A 20,328-nucleotide genomic window follows, 5' to 3' on the forward strand; every position below is an offset into this window, starting at 1 on the left:
ACCATACCACTACTCCAATAAGCATCCACTAGCATGAAAAATCCCTCTCTCTGTGTCTGGACCAGTGCTCATTTTGCTACTCTTAGGACATATCATGTACAGCGTGACATAAGTTCAACTATATGTAATCTTGCTGTGACTGTACACCCACCCACTGGAAGATGCCGCAATCCATTTTAGCAGTGCGTTATATGTTGGGCAGCCCTGCACCAAATGCAAAAGGAGATGATAGACTGTGCGCTCGAATGCGACTTAACTCTCCTAATGATCAGGGGAAAGGATAATAATCTGAAGTGCTGCACTCCCACCATATGAAGATACACACATCCTAGAGGCTCCTAGTGCTGTAAGCAGGAGCAAAACTCTACCTTCCATCACTCATGAGCAAGGTGCTGCTTGCAGGAAAAAACTTCATGCTGCGTTGTTTGGAGGGGGAGCAGTAGGTGATTTTATTTATTTAGTTAGTTTGGTATTTATTTATTTACTTGTTCCAGAACCGGGGACCCAACATTCAGAACGTCCGTCTCCACAGCAAGCTTGCTAGAAGTGGTAAATTCTAGCTCCAAATTAAGATCAACGGTGTGCAGACAATATATCGAAAAAAATATATAATTTGGACCAAATATCATGTCAAGAATATTGAAGGCACAAATAGTGTGAAGGTAAGTTTCTATAGGTAAGCAAAGTTTTACTATATATAACTCCACATATTTGTACGGAGATGCGGAGCTAAGAATAGTAAATCTATACTTATGTAGTTGCACTTATGTTTGCGATATTTTGGTCTTTGATATTTTTGACACAATATTCTGTCCACACAATACTTGTGTTTCCAATATTCTGTCAGTGATCCGGATCAACTTATACTGGTCTGCACTGTTAGGCCGATACCTGATTTTTTCCCAGTGATAGGAAACAATCCCTTGGTCATCGCTGCTCTTGCTTCCATCCAAAATAGTGCTGTCCACTGGGAACATCAGCTGCTTGTCTAGACCGGCCACAGCGGTCGGGGGGCGGTTACTTTCTGCAGGAAAAAAGACAATAGCAAGACACACTGCGTTACAAACTGAGTTAAAGGTTTATCTGATTCCTTTTTTAAATTGGATACATTTGCACCAATAGCATATAAACTTTACAGTTTCACTTAGACATGGCACGTCCAGATTTTTTGGTCTGGATAAGATAAAATTGAATTTTAGGTGGTCAATATGAAAATTTGCATGATTATTATTATTATCTGTGGGGGGAACGGACAGTGTTTGCACCCCAATGCTGAACGTGGATGCGTGAAAATGAAATAAAATCACCTGCTTTTGCAATTTTGAAATACGGATTCACTGAATAAGGATCTACAGACATTTGCACCCACAGACCTGTTAGGAGGATTTCCCGCAGGGCTACATTTTGGAGGGAAGGTGGAAACGTGGGCATTCAAGAGGGGTTGATGATGATCTTATCAATGACCAAAGACACCACTGTGATTTACCCTGGAATGTGGAGACAGCCAGTGTGCCTGGAAAACAGGTGTCACAGATCCACATTCAGTGCTGCAGATGAAGGCATGTCATTGAATGGCATTCCTTAAAGTCTTTCTTGTTAGAAAAATACTGATGACTCTTCAAAGTGGCATGCACAATTAATAATCGGATTAATGCAGTGTGAGAATGTTACTTTGGGGTCTAAACATACAGAGGAGTCAGTCTGACCTCACCAAAACAACTAGGATCAACTCCTGAACTACGTCATTCATGAAAGAAGTCAAAAGGATACTGATGAACACATTTCTGCTGTAGAGACACTGAACTAATTTCCTGGACAAGTTCTAGTTCTTTTTCACACTATGTATTTATTTTATAGGATGTTGTTTACCTGGGGCCTGAGGCGCTCTCTCTCTTGGATGTCCCACCCCCGGCGATAATGTTATTTTTATACGTGTCTCCTGGAACATTGTAAAGCGCTCTGATACCAGCAAGGGCCTTGTTTGCACTATATAAAACTTTATAGAATAAAATAAAATAAATAAATAATTATCTGATTCCAACTTGTTCCTTCTCAAAGCAAAGACATTTGTGAATCCGACAGGTTCGAAAATGTTCTTCTATCTAAAGCAACGTTTCTCACACCATGGGTCTCAAGCAGATTGTTGGCGGATGGGAAAGTCAGAGCAGTAAATAAAGATGCCTTTAAGTTCTGTGGTCAACTTGTCACATTTGCCCCTATTTCACAGACAGGGGTCAAATGTCAGGCTAAGACTTCTGATAAAATGCTGTGGAACTGTGATTACTTTTCTTTCTCTGATTGCAAAGTGAGAGGAGTTTTTTTTTTAAGTGAATTATGTGACAATCTTGCTGAAGGACAGCGAATGTGTAAGGAAAAGTTGTCGTTTTTTTGCAACACAGCACAATTTAAATACATGTAACTGAATTGTACCCATTCAGCAGTTTGGAAAGCAAAAATTAACCGAATTTCTTTGGCTCTGAAGTGTGCTGGAAACAGATTTTAATATGATCAAAACAAACCAGGACACTTCACTTGGTGATTCAAAAATGATAAATATTCACAGAAACCCACACTCCACACATTATGTGAGATACATAGTTTTATCATTGAAACAGGGTGTCTGTGTAAAGTTAGTGGCCATTTTGATTGAAAACATGCTGTAAATGACAATGAGCTACCACACAATGCTTTAGTTACATTCCGAATTCACCTGCCTCAGGTCCATTAAAGGTATGTGGGTTGCGAAAGCTTGTTATTCTAAAAAGTGGTTCATGGTACTAAAAAAGTTGGGAACATCTGCTCTAAATAATGTTACTTTTTAGGCAAACATGGACGTCCATTTACAGACAAGTGAACATTCCAAATGATTTAGGGTTCTTCTAAATTGGAAGTCATCAAATGCATTCAGCTGCATCATTGCTCCATGCAATCGAGAATGACTTGAGAAGCCGAATGGTAATGGACGGGGTCCGGATCTCAGCCTGCTAATGTGAAGTTTTAGTGTAGTGATCAAATTTAAATGATACCCAACTGAAAATGTGCCTAGTCCCTGCAGTAGAAACTTGTGCTTTTATTTTAAATTATGGTAATGTATAATAAGAGTGCCATTCTTTAATTGTGTCATACTGGCACGGAGGATGGATTCACATGCCTTCGCATTCCTCTGATCTTTGAAACAAAGAGAGTATTCAATTTCAAGGTACATAGTTTGGATGGTGGATTTCAAATTATAATTCTTAGTTCAACCAAGCAGAGTGTGCCTCCATTTTTTGTCCCAGTAGAAAGGAACTTAAAAAATATCTTTGCTATATGCAAGTGTTGGAAAGTGGATTATTAATAGTGGTAAATATGCATCTACCACTGGCAATAAGGCCACTGACATGGTTTAGGGCTCAGAAAAGGTCTCAGAAAATGATATCCATGCTCAGCCCTTCAGCCATTGACAGCTTAGCTGCAAGCAGGCAGATTTAACTTCAGAGAAGGTATGTAAAGCATTTAAAAACACAAATTCAGCAAATAATTAAGACACAACACTCAATAAAAATCTAACACCAATTTTTATAAACATAGGAATTTAAAATGACACCAAAACAAAAAAAATCCAATGGAGGGAAATAGAGATATGAATGTTTAAAGATTTAGCACTATATAGCACATATTATTATTATTATTATTATTATTATATTATTATTAATAATATCATTTCAGATTTGTAGAGCGCATAGCTACCCTAGGGCTTCCCAGCTCCAACAGACAGGATGCAAGCTGAGGCTGGGCGGAAATTAGAGGTATTGCTTGAACAGCCACGTTTTTATTGACTTCTGAAATTCTAATTATTAATTCATGATCCGTGATTCACATGGTAATGAGTTCCAGAGTTTGGGTGCTAGCTGGGAGAAGGATCTGCCTCCCCACCTCGCTTTCCTGGCACCTGTTGGTTTTATAAATCCTTCAGCGCTCGATCTCAGATTCCTATTTGGGACATATGGGAGGACACCAAGTTTCTAATTTTCCTAGGGCCCATGTTGTGCAAAGCTCTGTGCGTTATAACCAGTGCCTTGAATTTGATTCTGGCCTCCAACGGGAGCCAATGAAGTTCTTTGAGGTGCTTTTTGACTGACTCCCTAGCTGGGGCCTTACACAGCAGCCTTGCTGCCGCATTCTGGACCACCTGGAGTATGTTAATCACGTATTTCAGCGACCCTAGGAATAGTGAATTTCCGTAGTCCAGATGTGATGTGACTATAGAGTGTACTACAGTCTTTCTGCGCTGTAAGGGAATCCGATCTAGTATTTTCCAAAGTGTTCTTAGTAGTCCGAAACAGGTGCTGGCTACTTTCTTGGCTTGAGTTGTCATTGATAAGTCCCTTTCGAGCCAAAAGCCCAGGTTCTTGATGGATTCTTTTGGCGTGGGTGGGCTGCCCAAGCAATTAGGCCAACTTATTGGTGGCCTGGGAATTGTTTTATTCCCAAGGATCATTACTTCCGTTTTGTCCACGTTTAGTTTTAAGCAAGCTGTGAGTCATCCATTCCATAACTATGCTCCATACAGGGCGATGACCTGTCAGAGTCCCCGTTGTTTCTGGGGTCTAAAGACATCACCAGCTACGTATCGTCAGCATGGTATATCATGGAGATGTCGAAATCTTGGGAAATCCGGGATAGTGGCTCCATATAAACATTAAACACTGTGGGACTCAGCGACCGGCACCCCGCAGGTTAGGGACATGTCGAAGGCAGCGCTCAGGTCCAGGAGTAGTAAAGCTGCTGAACTTCCCTGTTCTAACGACATTCTGAGTTCCTCCACCACCGTTAACAGAGCAGACTCAGTGCTGTGTTGTGCACGGAATCCCATCTGGGTGGAGTGGAGACAATGATTTGTTTCCAAGAACTCAGCCAATGATCTGTTAATGTGTTTATCAAGTAGCTTACCATAGAAACCTATAACGCCTATTGGGACATTTGGTCACGCTATACCGGGACAAAGCCAAAGTTTCAGGCCGACTGCGATGGAGCCCTGTGCGGCTACCCCTCGCGGAAGGCCTTGGTCAATGTGTTTACCTTCTGACTTAAAAACTTTTCTGGAGCTTTTTCTTCCAAGGATCCTCGAAGCTCTCCACCAGTCCGTATTCAGTGAGGGTTCACCGGCTTGCCTTTCGATGAGCTCATGGTCAAACTATGGAAGTCAGACCTCTGGAGCTTTCCAGTGAGACAAACCAGGGTTCCAGGCCGCCTTGTGGTTGAAGTTGCAGCAGGTGCAGTCAGAGTGCAGGGCCTGGTTGGTGCAAATCAAACTTCCAGCATGGACCCTGCTTCTTCCTTGAGTTTCATGCAGCAGATCAAAGAGGTCCTGCCCCTGTCAGATACTTATTCAAGCAGGAGGGCACTCCTGTCCAATGAGGTAGAGGGTAACACCCCAGAGTATGAATATTTCCTCCAAAGTGTGGTACTATTGTCTCCCAGAAAGCACTATTCTTCCAAAATCCAATATACCTGAAGTCTCAGCAGAGAGGCAAGAACTAGCTAAACCAACTACCAGGATGGTTCATCTCCATAGTCTCCCTACCGCATGCATCTGAACATTCCTTCCTTAAGCCTGCCATCTGGCTGGGTTTGGAGGGTAGGGGTGTAGGTTGGCCTGGCTTCTTCTGTCTGTCCCCTTCTTACTTTGAAGCTCATAGTTTACGACCCCTCCCCCTTGCTCTGGCATTCCTGTGCAGCAGGCCCCTCATCTCGGGTGCCACTTATCACTTATCAAAGCAGCCTGGCTAATCCGCTTAACTCTGACCAATCAGGGCAGATGACTGGAAGGCTGAATTTTGGCTTACAGAAAAGAAAGTCTTATAACTTCTTGTCTGTACATTTTAGGATAAATTCGGCAATAGCATTTTCTTGGATTTATCAATACCATTCTACTAAGTCCTTGAATTATATTTTTCTGGTATTCATAGCGGGAGTTATTAATTGATAACTTCTTGCCATGTTAACCTATTTGGCTGGGGATCTACAATTGGAAAAATGAACTGAAAAATGTCTCCAACACCAGGGCTTATAAACATCTTTTATAAGCACCTGCCTATATCTACAGGACCCCCTACCCCTGAAACACCTAGGGGAGACTTTAGGGGTGCTGAATATGAAAAAATATTGTAGATTTTCACTCCACAGCACTCCTAGCACAAAAGTCGATTTTGGAAGCACTTAACTACGATGAGAGAAGTGAAATGGCAATTTTTTCTATCCCCAGGACATATAAAACCTATTTTATAAGGGTATTTCTTATAACTACCTGACCCTACACCTAGGAAAGACCCTGGGGGTACCTAATATGTAAACAATATTGTCGTTTATTAATTTTTAAGTGCCATAAACACCAAAGTCGCGTTTGGGCACAATTTACATTTAGAAGCAGTCCTGCAACACAGGGCGGCTTTTAAACTGACCTCGGACTCTCAGCAGTGCACACATATGCAAGTGCAGAAAAGGCTGCTGGCCTCTAAACCACCTTGCCCTATTATATATGAGGCACTTAAATGTAGTGTTAATCCTCCTGCCCTATTATGTACTAGGGCCTTATTGGGGAGGACATGAAAATCATAGGGGTACCCTAACCCATAGTGTACCGTAGTGTGTGTAGGTGTTTTCACAGTATTCTAAGTGTGTTTTCAGCCTACCAATGGCCCTGAGCCTGGTTAGGCAGAGCCGAGGGACAGTCAGAGCCTCTTACCACCAGTACCAGTCAGCAGAAAATGGGGGTTCCCAGGGCACAGGATGACTTTGCAACAGCAAGTAAATACATTCTGGATCTCTCCTTATTTCTATTTCCTCTTCCTCTGTAACTCGTCTCGTTGGCAAGCTAAACGGCAGGGTTAATAGCCTTCATCATGCATCCAGTCTATTTCTCAATTTTTTACCAACAGTAGTTTACAGTGAAAATTTACCTACAGCTGGTATTAGCAATAAACAATGACAGCTGTAAAAAGTATAGCTTTTAAAAGATGGAATACTGTCTGTAGAATGCACTGGCATTCAAAATGTCTTCAGTATGGGCATTAGGAACATACGGGGGATACAAAACTAACATGTTAATGCAAAACTCAGTGACTAGGGCTTTGTCCATGAACAGAAATAGAGTATAATGCCACTTAGATTAGATGTAGCCACTCCATGCCTTCTCGAGTCCTGCACACCCTCTTCTTTTTCTCAATGTCTGGGTCTAGTGACTCTGTGGACTAATGCATCCACTCCAGAAACTTGTGTTTGACCTCAAAGCCACAAGTTCAAATCCTGTATGGTCAATTCTGAGGTCAATGAAATGAGTACCTTTGAGTAGGGTAACAATGCTCAGTGCCAAAATGCCCCTAGGGGTAAACATTTCCTTCACAAATACATGTGTCATGATTTTGTTAGTTATGTCTGCATCATCATCTTTTGTTTGCTTTGCTTTTTTTCCTTTTCTTTCAATTCACTGATCTGCAGTTTGGAGGTTGTGAGCAACAAGAATGATCATGATTGTTGGGGGTCGTCCAGTCCCAGTATCATGGCTATTCCATGTTTCCTCAGAGGGGCAAACATAGTGTTTTGTACTTAAAATAATGTTAAAGGGGAACACCATCTGTTGGGGTCTATTTATTTCACAGGTGTGTGGTAATGTATCTCTTTTCTCACATTTTGATCAGAATTCTGCTGACTCAGGCACTCTTTGTATAGTTTCTTATTTCGCTTTGAAAACAATTCTTGTACATTAGTCAGGCATAAAACTCTTCACTACTTGTTGTAGAGGGATGCCCCAGAGAGTTTACTCTTGCTGAATGTCAGATGTCACAGAACCCTAAAGCTCTCTGATTAATAATGAAGCATATCCCGCTAGCTCTCCAATGGCGAGTGTTGTTGGAATTATCCAAGTGCAACGATTTGTTTTTTCGTAGAACGATTCTCCACACTTATCAAAGAGGTGCCAACACGCTGAATTTCTGTACATATAGCATCTTCATGGATCTGGTCTACTGAGGAATAGTCTAAATCTGTTAATCTATTTTCTACGGCTAAGGGACTATTTCTTGTTTGAACTGGATCTAGCAAGGTTCACGTGGTTCAGATTTTGTCTTTCTGAGTTGTTTTTCATAGTCAATGCTTAAGGGCGAATACTCCTGCATAGTTTTTTCTTGGGACCGGTTTTCGATTTTGGGGTTGATCGTGCAGCAGATCTTTAGCTGTGGAAAAACATTGATCCACCCCTTTATGTGGTGTCCTCAAGGCATTATTGTGGAGTGATAGATGTTATGAGGTTATATGGGTTTCATGTAATGTAGCTTATTCTCTCAGTTGTTGGTCAATTTTGTTTAATTATTTATTTTTATTGTCAATTAAAACAAGTGCAAAAACACATCGCTACATAGTCAGGTACCCAATATTCAACCACTGTGGATCAATTTTTAAGCTTAAAAGTGCTCTTAAGTAGTTTTGCAGGTTCATGCAGATGTGAAGAAAGCTGATTTAGCTATTTAAATTCAGGTACAAACACGGCCTCCAGGCAGGCTCAGTTAAGCAGCATTATCAGGCTATCACAGGATCACTGGTAAAATATTCATGCTCACTGGATGGTAACTCATAGCGTTCTGATTCAGGACAGAAAGCACATTAATAGAATCAGTCTGATTCTTAAGTGTTTTTCACTTAATTACCCACAACTGCTGGAGACTTCCCCGCAGGGTGATGACCATTGGTTTAGAACTGCTACCTCTCAGGGTTCATGACAGTGCTACTGAATGTGGTCCTTGTCACAGGTTAGAACTAAGCCTGGGTGAAATTTATATTCCACCTGAGTAACCGAAGTAAATTCGGTAATGTCCCGTTGCTCTTTTGATGCAAATTTACCCCAAATTATGTGATTATGCCCATTTGCCTAATTATGAATATTTTAGCACAAAAATCCTACTGTAGGAGCACAGGAAAAACGAATGTATAGAATACAATCAGCTGCTGCTGTTCCTGTTCTGTTGCATTTAGTGCTATTTTCTTAGTACAAATGCTTCCTTGGGTCCATTTTGGGTGCCAGGGTGCAGTTTGGGTTAACAAAATAGAGCTAAATGATGGGTTAAACTCTTTGCGTAGTTCAGAATAATCTTGCCAAATTTTGCTGTAATTGAGCATAATTATGTTACTGCAAATTATGCAAGTTACACTCACTTCTAGTTATGACTACCTCCCTTCCTCTGCAGCACAAACAAATTGTTACTGGCACTCCCATGCTAGTTGCAGACTGTCAATGCTAGTGCCCAGAGATGCATCAAAAACGGGTTTTTGGAACTTTATCTCACCTGATTGCTTCTATGGCATGTACAGCAGGCAAATCTCTGTGGCTAAGAATTGTAGGAGGCTGCTCACTCCAAGGCCAACGGTAGTAATTTAATCCAGCTGCAGCTACAGTGCCATTTCCACAATGTCTTCAGGCACAGAAAGAGCCTGATAACATAATCAGTCAGTACACGCTACTTCCCTGCGGACACTATAGATTTCCATTCATAAGAATGTTTCCCATCACCATTTATGATATAAGTTGATGAGTTTTTTTAATTCTTGAAGCAACAACGTGCCAAGCACCTGAGCGAAGACGTAATGCCTCATTTATTCTTTAGAACAGCTAACCAATTGCCCTTCAGTCTGTTCGTCACATTACTCAGAATCAGATCCTGCTTCTCTACATCAAAACTATGGAACAGTATACAATTAAAAAAATAATTAAACTCTTCATTTCTCCAAACAACTCTTAAACAACCCTGCAAAAAGGAGCATAAAAAAAGTGCCCAAAGGCCATTGCACAAAGTTATTGATGGGAAGAAGGTGGACACTCCAGCGAGTCTGTACAGCCAAAGAGGCTGAAATCTTGGTGCATCTGCATCTCTGGGTCGCTGAAGAGGTGCAGTGGTATAGGGAAGTTTCAACAAGCATGGGGGCTATGGTGAGGGTTCGCTTTGCCCTGTTGGTGAGGCCCTGATGTAAGATGACCAGTAGACCTGCTGGGCTGGGTCTCTATTTGGATATGTTCTTTTGATGAGAATGCATGCGAGTTCCAGGCTCTTGTTTTTGTAAATTCTGTTATGTTATGACACAGCATCATTGGATTCAAGATGTTCATAGAGCACATTGCAATTCATCCAGTTTTAAAAGTTAGAGTCGAAGGGGCTGTTAGACCTGGCATCCTTGGCGTGGTTTCCCCTGAATTTTATGCTTTCTGACCTCATGTTTTGCTGACTTCATTCTTGTTGGCTTTTGGATTCTGGACACATAACCACTGCTGACCAATGCTAAAGTGCAACTGCTCTTTCCCTAAAACATGATAACATTGCCAAATCCACAATTGGCATAGTTAATGTACTTATAAGTCCCTAATAAAGTGCCCTTCGTGTGCCCAGGACCTGTAAATTAAATGCTACTAGTAGGCCTGCAGCACGGATTGTGCCGCCCACTTCAGTAGCCCTTTAAAGCATGTCTCAGGCCTGCCATTGCAGAGCCTGTGTGTGCACTTTGCAGTTTAAACTGCCATGTCAACCTAGCAAGTTAACCCTCTTGCCAGGCCCAAACCGTCCTTATTAATACATATAAGTCACCCCTAAGGTTGGCCCTGGACAGCCCCAAGGGCAGGATGCAGTCGATTTAAAAAGTTGGACATGTACTTTTAAGTTTAACATGTCCAGGTAGTAAAAAGCTCTTAACTTACTTTTTCGCAAACTGCAAGGCCTATCTTGCCCATGGGTTAACATTGGGATTTGCATATTGCAAGTTATAAGTGTAATTCCCAATTAGGACAAGATAGAAATTTCAAGTTTAGTGTCTCTTGACTCACAGTTTAAAATCACAACTTATGGTGAAGTAGTATTTTAAACTGTAAGTCTAAAAATGCCACACCGTTTGGCCGAGATCAGTGTTGGTAACAAGGCCCTCGCATAGTTCTCATCCTTTCTCGCTGATCGGACCTTTTGAATAAGTGCCCCTCCTTTCTCTTCAGGTGTTCGACCTTTACGCTGTGGCATCCCCCAGGGGTAAGCACTAAGCCCGACATTATTTAACATTTACGTCAGACCACTGGCTATGATGGCCAAAACCCTGGGCATCTCTATGGTATCATACGCAGATGACACCCAGCTGGTGATCACCTTTTCCAACAATCCTAGCCTGGACTCTGCTAAGTTTGAAGCGGACCTAGTGGCTATTTCGGTTTGGAAAGCAACCAACCACTTGCAACTAAACTCGGCAAAATCAGAGATCCTTCTGGTAGGGAAGGACTCGCATCTGTGGGGCAACTACTGGTGGCCACCCGCTCTGGGTTTGTCAGCCAGGCCCAAATCTGTGGTCAAGAACCTAGGATTTCTGGTGGACAAGAATCTCACCTTTGAAGACCAGACCAAACCAAATCAGTGGCAGGTAAATGCATCGGACTGCTACGTGGCCTAAAACCTATTCTAGGTCTCTTTGATTCTGAAACTCAACAGCTGATCATCCAATCCTCCATTATGGCCAGACTGGACTACTGCAATGTGCTACTCCTGGGAGCCAACAAATAAGTGACCAAGCGTTCTTCAACACATACAGAATGCGGCCACCTGCACTCTATTCACTCTCCGGAAGCGCTGCCATGTCTCCGACCTCCTCGGACGGTTTCACTGGCTGCCTGTGGAACAGGGATACACTTTAAGGCCCTCTGCATCATTCATAAGATACTTCTGTGCACTGACCCAGGAATCTTGAGCGATCTTTGCTCTTACTAAGCCCCCACACGCACGCTGCGCTATGCTGATCAGCCCTTGCCAGAGTCCCCCAGATACGGAAGGCTAGAGCGGGTGCCCATTCCTTTAAGGTGAGGGCCCCCGCTCTGTGAAATTCTCTACCCCTGCCTATCCGTAGTACCCCTGACCACCTGACCTTCAGACGGTTGGTGAAGGGTGTTTTCCCCAACCATTAACCATATGGTGATTTCTCTCCCTATGTTCAACTGCAGTGCTGAGAGGCCCCGTTATTGGGGGCAGCCATGCGCTTTACAAATAATTTAACATTATCATTAGCTTTTAGAAAGTTGGCATTTTCCTACTTTAACCATTCTGGTCCTCTGCCAGTCTCTGAATACACCCCTGGGTTGTGTGACAGCTAGGCTTTCGGCATTCCCTTGGACAGTCACACACATATGGTGCTGAGGTATGCCAATCACATCCTGATAGCCCATCACCAGGTTGATGGGCCTTCCTGAGCTAGATGGGAGGGAGGAGCTGACACTTGCACCTGAATAGAGCTGTACCTGTGCCCACACAAAGAGCTGCATTCCCCCCCTGTAGTGATTCTGGAACCAGGGCATGGACCTTGTGGACTTTAAAGGCCTCTCTTTTAAATCTACCCCACTTCAAAGGCACAACTGGGTATAAGAGCTGGATCCCTGACACCACAAACTCAGAACACTCTGGACCTCAGGACACTTTGCCAGGAATAAGGACTGCTGTACTGCTCAAAGGACTGATACTCTGCTGGATATGCAGGACTCCTGCTATGCTCTGCCTGCGTCCTCCTGCCCCTTGCCTGGTGGTCAGAAGGACTGGACCTGAATCTCTACATCATCAGAACCAAGTGACGCCAAGGGCTTTCTGGCTTGCCTCCTGTTCTGAAGTCTCAGGGACATCAAGGAATTCCTTCAACTCTGCTTCAGATGTAGGACTCTGCCAACTGGGAGTCTTGCCCTGCCAAGAGATGCCAATCCAGTCTTGGGCCTTCAAAGGGGCTCTGTAGCTGTTTTCTTCAAAAACCCACACATTGCCTAGTTTGCGCCGGTCGGAACTGACGCATGCTCCTTCGAGGATATCCCTGCACAGCTCAAAAACAATGCGGGACACGACTGGGAGCCCCGACGACCACGTATCGCCTTCATCGTAAGGGGTTTAATGACCATGCAGGACCCAGCTGCAAAACCTAACGATGACGACGCATCACCTTCAGCATGAGGGGTTCGACGACAATGTGGGACTGACTGAAAGGCTTGAAGACGATGGATCGCCTCCATCACAAAGTGGTTTAACAATGGTGCGGGACTCAACTGCGTGACTCGGAACGGACACATCTTGCTCCTACCGTCGACACATGTTCCGGGAAAGTACTGTTTTCCGCGGGACCTGTGTGGCTTCTGTATCCAACCCGTGCTCCAACGCAGTCGGCTTGACTTTTCATATTTGATTTGGTCCAGCACGACCAGATAGCCCTGGTTGGCGCTTTATGACTCTAAACACTATAATGTAAGATAATCTTTAAAAATTCATAACTCCAGTTCTACTTATTGGATTTTTGTCATTTGGGTCTTGTTTTGTTCAATAAATTAATCTCTATTGTTCTAAATAGGTGTGGATTATTTTCTGAGTAGTGTTGTGACTGTTGTACTGTAATAAGTGTTGCACAAGTACTTTACACATTGCCTCTTGATTTCAGCCTGACTGCTCTGTGTCAAGCTATCATGGGGATAGCACGGATTAATTTAGAGTATGTATCCGACTTACCACGACTAGAATTGTGGTCCCTACTTGGACAGGGTGCATACCCCAGTCAACTAGAGACTAATTTCTAACAGGGTGGTATCTCTCAAATCTATAAAGCCTTGGCCAACCACTCACCATGCACACTGGCACCTTTGACAGAGAGATGGGAGGACTGGGTGCGCCAGTTAGAAGAGGTTGAGTGGTGGGAGGTGTGTATGATACAGCATACCCTCCACATCTTAGCCTGAATACGTACGGTCCAACTGAATTATCTATACTGTACTTACTTCACCACCAAGGGCCTGTGCTGTGGAAAGCTTGCACATCATCGGACCTCGTATGCATGAGGTGCCTGGAGGAGGCTGGGGATTTTTACCACATGGTCTGGAGGTGTCTCATTATTCAGCAGTACTTGCTATCCATATTTCGGACCCTTTCTGCAGTGCTGGGTGTAATTCAGGAAGCCGCCCCCAATGTTGCGATGCTTAGCATCGTGGATGAGCTGGGTCGGCCAAGTGGAGAAAGTACTCTGGTGGGCTTGGGCAAGTTATTAGCTAAGAGAGACATAGCCAAATGCTGGAAGTCATGCGAGGCTCCACCACTGAGGTAATGGAGTTTGGGCATGGACCATTCTGGAAAATTGGAGGAACCTATTTATGTTACTCATGGATGCCCCAATAAATATGGGGGAAATGGTAGGCATACTACGGACCGTGCACTTCAACTATACACATGCAAGGAGGTGGGTTGGATTGAGGGTGGGGGACTACAGCTGCAATTACTGGGGCTCCCTCCGTGGGGTTACACTGTTTGATATTGCTCCATGCCTTATAAAACGAATAAAATGTTGTTATTAAAAAAACGTTAGAGTCAACGACATTTGCTTCAGCTACCAATGCTCCATCCTGAAAGTGCTGGGGGGGGGATTTGGGTACTGTCTTCCATAAGTGGAGTACTTATATACTGAAATGCTCAGTATTTCACATGGGATGCACATAAATGATAAACAGCGCCTGGAAAAGGAATTTACTGTGACATAGTGAAGAACCCATTCAAGGATATCTGAAAGATTTTGAAAAGACTAAAGTCCTGAGCCGACATCTTAAGGAGGTGTGTGGTAACGTGGTCACAGACCACAAAGTTAGGCATTGAAGTATAGGGTATGAAAAAGAGCAGACAGATCAAGTATGAGTAAAATGCACAATATTCAGAGTCTGTTATGACATACTGAATATAACTGCTGCCAAGGCAGATTTGAGTGCACATAATGGACATGACATAGGAGGGGATCCAAAATATTGATAGTATCCAGAAAAAAGGAGAAGAGACCACCATTCAATGATTAAATAGTCTGCACCAGAGTTCAGTGAAGAATAATATGCTTCATGGTACACAGATGACTGAAGACCCCAAACACCAACAAGCATGCAGATCCAGCATGCAGCTCTTAATACATGGAAACAGGAAAATGCACCGTCTGAGTGGTTCTAGTTTCCTCGGAATCTGCAGACTTCAATGGGAACCCACACGTTCCATGAATTCCGCGCAACTCTTCATGTTGGGAAGGATGGCCTTATCCAGGTTGCATGTCACTTGATGGCCCTCTTCTATAAGACTGCTTATTGTACCTTTAGTGGTAAAAACAGTGGGGGATGTTTAACCACAGTCAAACCCAAATATTGTGTAATATAGCGATCACCAGATCTAAATAAACCTCACCCTGGCCCCCTGTCTGATCTCCTAGATCATCTATCCATCTTCTATAGAGACCTACCAAAGCAGGGATAGCCTCATACCGCATGTGTTATATATTTGCACCATTTAAGTTCCCACTGGTAGGGTTAACCTTCAGCTTTTAATATAACTTAAAGCAAACCTATTAAAAAGCATAAGAATCTTTTATTGGTATCCAGTTACATTACCCCGGCACAGTGTTTATGGCTCTCCCTATGTTCTTCCCCACATATTGGTCCACAGAAAATCTCTTGCCTGATCCAACAATTAAAATAATCTCTGGTGTCACTGAGGATTGTACTACTGAATATCTAACGCTGAAATATTGTCCAACAAGAATATTGTGGTCAAAATATCGAAGACCAAGATCCTACTCAGGATGGTATGCATTGCTTCCTCGTCAGGTAGTTTGCATCAGCAAAGCTCTTGTGATTACCCCAGGGGGGTATAATGACAAACAGGATTCAAAAAGGAAGATCCCCAAAACCTCAGCAGACCTTTAAAGAGAGACATTTCATGACACTGGGTTATATGGTCACCTGGGTTCACATTTCGTATCATACGTACCAGGCTGAACAATTACTGTCACCTGCGCTGTTGACTGCTGCCCAACTGAATCAGTGACAGTAAGCTGGAATGTGTAATCACCTTCCTGCATTGAAGCCAGCTGTAGGAATGGTGATCGCACTCCCTATGCACAAAAGTGAAAATTAGCAACATGCAAGTATTCCATGTAAAATGCAGTTCTTTAAACGTTCATGTATACATTGTATTAAATGTTTTGCAAACTATTGGTTTAGAAGTTAGGATGAGCTTCAAACATGTGCCAGGCTTATCCGTGAACCAAAATGTGTGTATATGTTTCAGCTTGTCTTCTGGGGTTGCTTATGACTCTCCCACCATCAAGGATGAGCACAAATTAACTTCAGGGTTAAGTTACGTACCTACCAGCCAGAAGGGGTATTAAGAGGTTGGTGAAAACAAAATTAGTTTGAAGAAACTGTGCCAGCAAGGTGGTTAATTTGTAAAAAAACAAATAAATAAGTGCAGATGGGGTTGCTAAATACCGAGCTAATATTATGCCTCTTTCTTCCACAATCCTACATTTAATGTCTTTTTATCTCACACTTTCAGCTTGCAGGTTCTTTTTAATCGTGTCTTTCTTTGCCACTGTTTTCTACCGTTTCTCTCTCCCCTTCTCCATTTTCTCTGTGGTCAAAGTGTGATGATGAAAAAAAAAGCCAAGGTGCCAAAAGTGAGTGCCAGTTGCCCACTACATGCAGCTATCGGCTTTCTTAAATGCAGGCAGTGGCCATTGGAAAAATGAATGTGGCACAATAGATTTAAGGAAGTGGCACAGGTAAGGGAGTTCCTGTGTGCTCTGGTCAGAGTGGAAGAGAAATTCTAACCATCGATAACCAAAGGAGAAAGAGGGAGATTTTTAAGAGCTACCTTGGTACTGCCTTCCTAACCAATATCCGTACTAATAACAAAAAACAGACTAGAGGCTAATCCTATTCTTATGATGTATTAACATGTATCATCAGTTGCTCTAACGGTATTCTTCTTTAAAAAAGCATTGGCATAGCCAATAGGTCTCGCCTTTGGGACCTTATAAGTGTTTAGTTATCCAGCACAGTATCCTTGGTGCAACAACATCAAGTGTTGCATGGCTACAAACACTTATAAGGTCCCAAAAGCGAGACCTATTGGCTATGCCAATGCTTGTTAATACACAAGAGGTGACGCTGTCCATGGCCAACAGAAGTGAAACTTAATTGGAAGGAGGGCGCAGACTACGTTTAAGCGTTGTTGAATAAACGGTGATAGGACCTTGGGCCGTAGTAAAGCTGGAAACGTATAAATGCACAATAAAAACACACAGAGATTGCAGAGGAGGCAAGTGTGTTGATGACCGTGACAGCAGGCGCACAGTGAAGATTGAGACCGTACAGGGTGAAAACGTCAGGTGAGACACACAATAAGAACGTAAAGATAAGCAGAAGAGACAGGCACAGCGCGAGACACGGTAGAAGACCGAAGCGCCAGCAGGGAGCAGAAGTTTAAATATAACGGATTATCTTCAAAAGCCACTTGTTCCGTTTCTTGGAGGGGTTACTATGGCCTTGGGATGCTACTCGACACACTGACCAAACAAGAATGAAAAGCAGAGCTGTCTTATTGGGATCAACATTTCATGACCCGCAGACCACAGCGTAGTGCAATCTCGAGCGTTTAAAGCATTGAGGTATCTATCCCATCGATCTTGAGAAAAACGCGGGCAACTGTTAATGGACCAGGTGCTTCGAGAGGAAAAAACTAGACCCATTGTGATCAACTGAAGGCATGCAGCAATTGCGCTGCTTGCTCGGGAGAGACGGTACGATAAAGAGAGTAAAATAAGGCAGTGCGCCTGATACAGCGCGTGGAATACGGACTGCCATCGAAATAAGTTAATCGAGAGCAGCCCTCATTGACTTGTAAATAGTGTGAGAGAACTGCGCCGAGTGAGTGTCAGACAGGAGGAGCACATGCCGACAGCTCTGCACAGTGCGAGAGACTGCAGAGTATGAAAGGGAGAGCACACGGTGAGGCGATGTGTATAGCCTGGGGACAGAGTGGTGAGTCAGACAAAGCACTGCAGAGCCACACGGTGCAGAAGCTGGTGTTTGACAGCAGCAACAGGACAAAAACAAGTAGGAAGTGGGATAAGGGAGGGGGTGGCAAATGGTGAGCACTTTCGCGGCCACTGAGAACATCAAAGCGGCCACGAAATGATCACGCAGGCTGACAAATGGTGCACGCGCCCGGCGCACATGCACTGTTGCTGGAGGCCTGAAAGCACTAGTTTGCACTTCCACATCCCCCGTTTACTAAAGCTCTCGCGAGAGCAGCGCAAAAGCGCTGGCTCAGGCGAGACCTAAAAAGGATGCATCCCCTCACCCACTTTAGATGGCATGTTTTATCCCTGGGGTGCTTATTGGCCAGCGTTTGTTGCCACTCAGTCGGCTCAACCAGAGCTCTTGAACATTCTTTTTAGAAATGTCGAGGGTCTCTACTGTTTAAAATTGCATTAAGTGTGGAAAAACGCTTCTTACTTTTATTTTCCCCTCCATCCACTTGAAACAAGATTAAAAACGACAAGATGGGGTAAATAGGGGTTTCTATGACTCCTCTCATCATTAACATATGATCAACATGTTTCTGCTCAACACAAATCACACACTGGTATGGAGTCATCCAATCCCCCAATTATTTTAACCTGTGTGTGTTCCTGCAATTTTTAAGTTTCATTCTTTCGAGCCATTTATACACTGAAGACACCCAGGTATAGGCACAAATCTTTTCAGCAAGTGATTATTTTCCTAATTTGACCCTCTGAAGAGTGTTGGGTGGCAGATGAATTGGAGCTGGCGCCATCTTGATGTATTGTGGTCTACAGTTGAATTGTCTGTTGTATGAAAGAAGGAAACTGTGCATTTCAATAAATAGAGAAATTATGCACCAAGAGAGCATAGAACATTCTAAAAGTTAAATAATTAGCACAGGGCTGGACCCATGTGGCTGAAATGGTTCAAGATAGTTAAGGACAGTATTCTAAAACTTGAAATATAAAAGGTTCTTGTCAATGTGAATACAGTCACTTTTTCTTTTAATTTTATTTTTTGTGTTTGTGTTTTTTATAAAGCCAGCATGCTCCCAGCAGGTATCTTGGTACACATTAAGGAAACTTCAAGATGTTCTATGTCAGGCATGAATAGCCCATTAATTCAAATTTTTCCTTTCCATTCTGCTTGTATCCTTGCATTTCCATTTGTAAAATTAAATCTACTTTACCAGAATGTGGAGAAAAACAGACTGGATAAATATTCAACATGGGCTTTAACACAGGATAACCTGAGAGATCTGTCATTGTCCTTATTTATGCTAAGAGACTCCGGAATCTCTCAATCGGGCAAATGGAACATACCTACACAGCCATGAAATCCTCTTTTTACATCCCCAACCTTTGACAGCTACTACAAACTAACCTGAAATCATCTTCTGATGGCACAAAATAATATTTTCGAATATTAAATAGTGATGTGCTTTGCCAGCCTACCTGCATTTCCACAACTTTGCTTTTGCTGTCGGGGTCCAATGACCACTCGTAGCTCACAAGCTGGTGGTCATCGCTACTCTGACTTCCATTAAGGGTGATGCCATTTTGTGGCAGTGTTATTGCCTGGTTTGGTCCTGCATTGGCAATGGGTGGATAGTCCATGGGTTTGTTAACAGTCAGCGAAGCTGTGGTCGAGTCAGTAGCTCCATCTGAATCAATCACTGTCAGTCTAGTGAAAAAAATATTTATCAAATTCATTAAACACAATATGTTTTATAAAGGTAAAACACAATCTTAAAATAAAACATAGTTTTTGATGTTTAACATAGTTTAATTGTGTATAGATAGAATAAATACAAAAAACCTCTGGAATCCAATTTTTATCTTAAATATGATTTGGGAAAAACATTCAGGGATTAGAGTGCCATGTAACTTGAACTGTTATGCCATGTAAAGTTCTTGAATATAAGATTTGATCTCACTTTAAGAGTTGCCTAACTCTGTAGAAATAGAGGTTTCAATTAATTTGCGATTTGTGATTTGAAATCAGTAATAGTGAGATCAATTACCTATTACGAGTAAATGGAATTTTCTGGGCGCATACTTACTGAAAGCTCTCTTTTTGAGGACAACAAATTTTCTCCGGTTCCTCTTACGATCGAGGGCATTTGAAAATAGTAACCATCACCAGCGTTCAGTATGTGACGTTTTTTGGAGTGGGACATAGGACTCTGAACCTATCACCATTTGCTGGTGTTAGTCACCTGCATCACTTAACTTTTAACCATCCCCAAGTAAGTGACCCTTTATCTATTTTAACCTCTATGTCATTATTGGAAGAGGGCTTAGATCCTTCATGGACCCCCTCAAATTTCACAACAAGCAGTAAAATAGCAGTTTTCGAAACAAAGTTGCCAAACTCCTCCTTGCTTTTGATTCTTGTAGTGGAGGATGAGTAAACTGATCTGGATAACACATCAC

General features: G+C 42.8%; 1 protein-coding gene across 1 annotated transcript in view; it reads right to left on the minus strand.

Moving 5' to 3' along the window:
- KIAA0319 (KIAA0319 ortholog) overlaps positions 1-20,328 on the minus strand; it is a 415,358-nt gene that overhangs the window by 190,342 nt on the left and 204,688 nt on the right. The window contains exons 10-12 of the mRNA XM_085607057.1: positions 19,348-19,576; positions 15,813-15,936; positions 892-1,024 (exon numbers count right to left, since the gene is read on the minus strand). Coding sequence (XP_085463183.1) covers positions 892-1,024; positions 15,813-15,936; positions 19,348-19,576 — 486 coding nt within the window. The remainder of the gene's footprint in view (positions 1-891; positions 1,025-15,812; positions 15,937-19,347; positions 19,577-20,328) is intronic.

This window comes from Triturus cristatus, chromosome 5_2 (genome assembly GCF_964204655.1).
Source record: "Triturus cristatus chromosome 5_2, aTriCri1.1, whole genome shotgun sequence".
NCBI classification, from domain to species: Eukaryota; Metazoa; Chordata; class Amphibia; order Caudata; family Salamandridae; genus Triturus; species Triturus cristatus.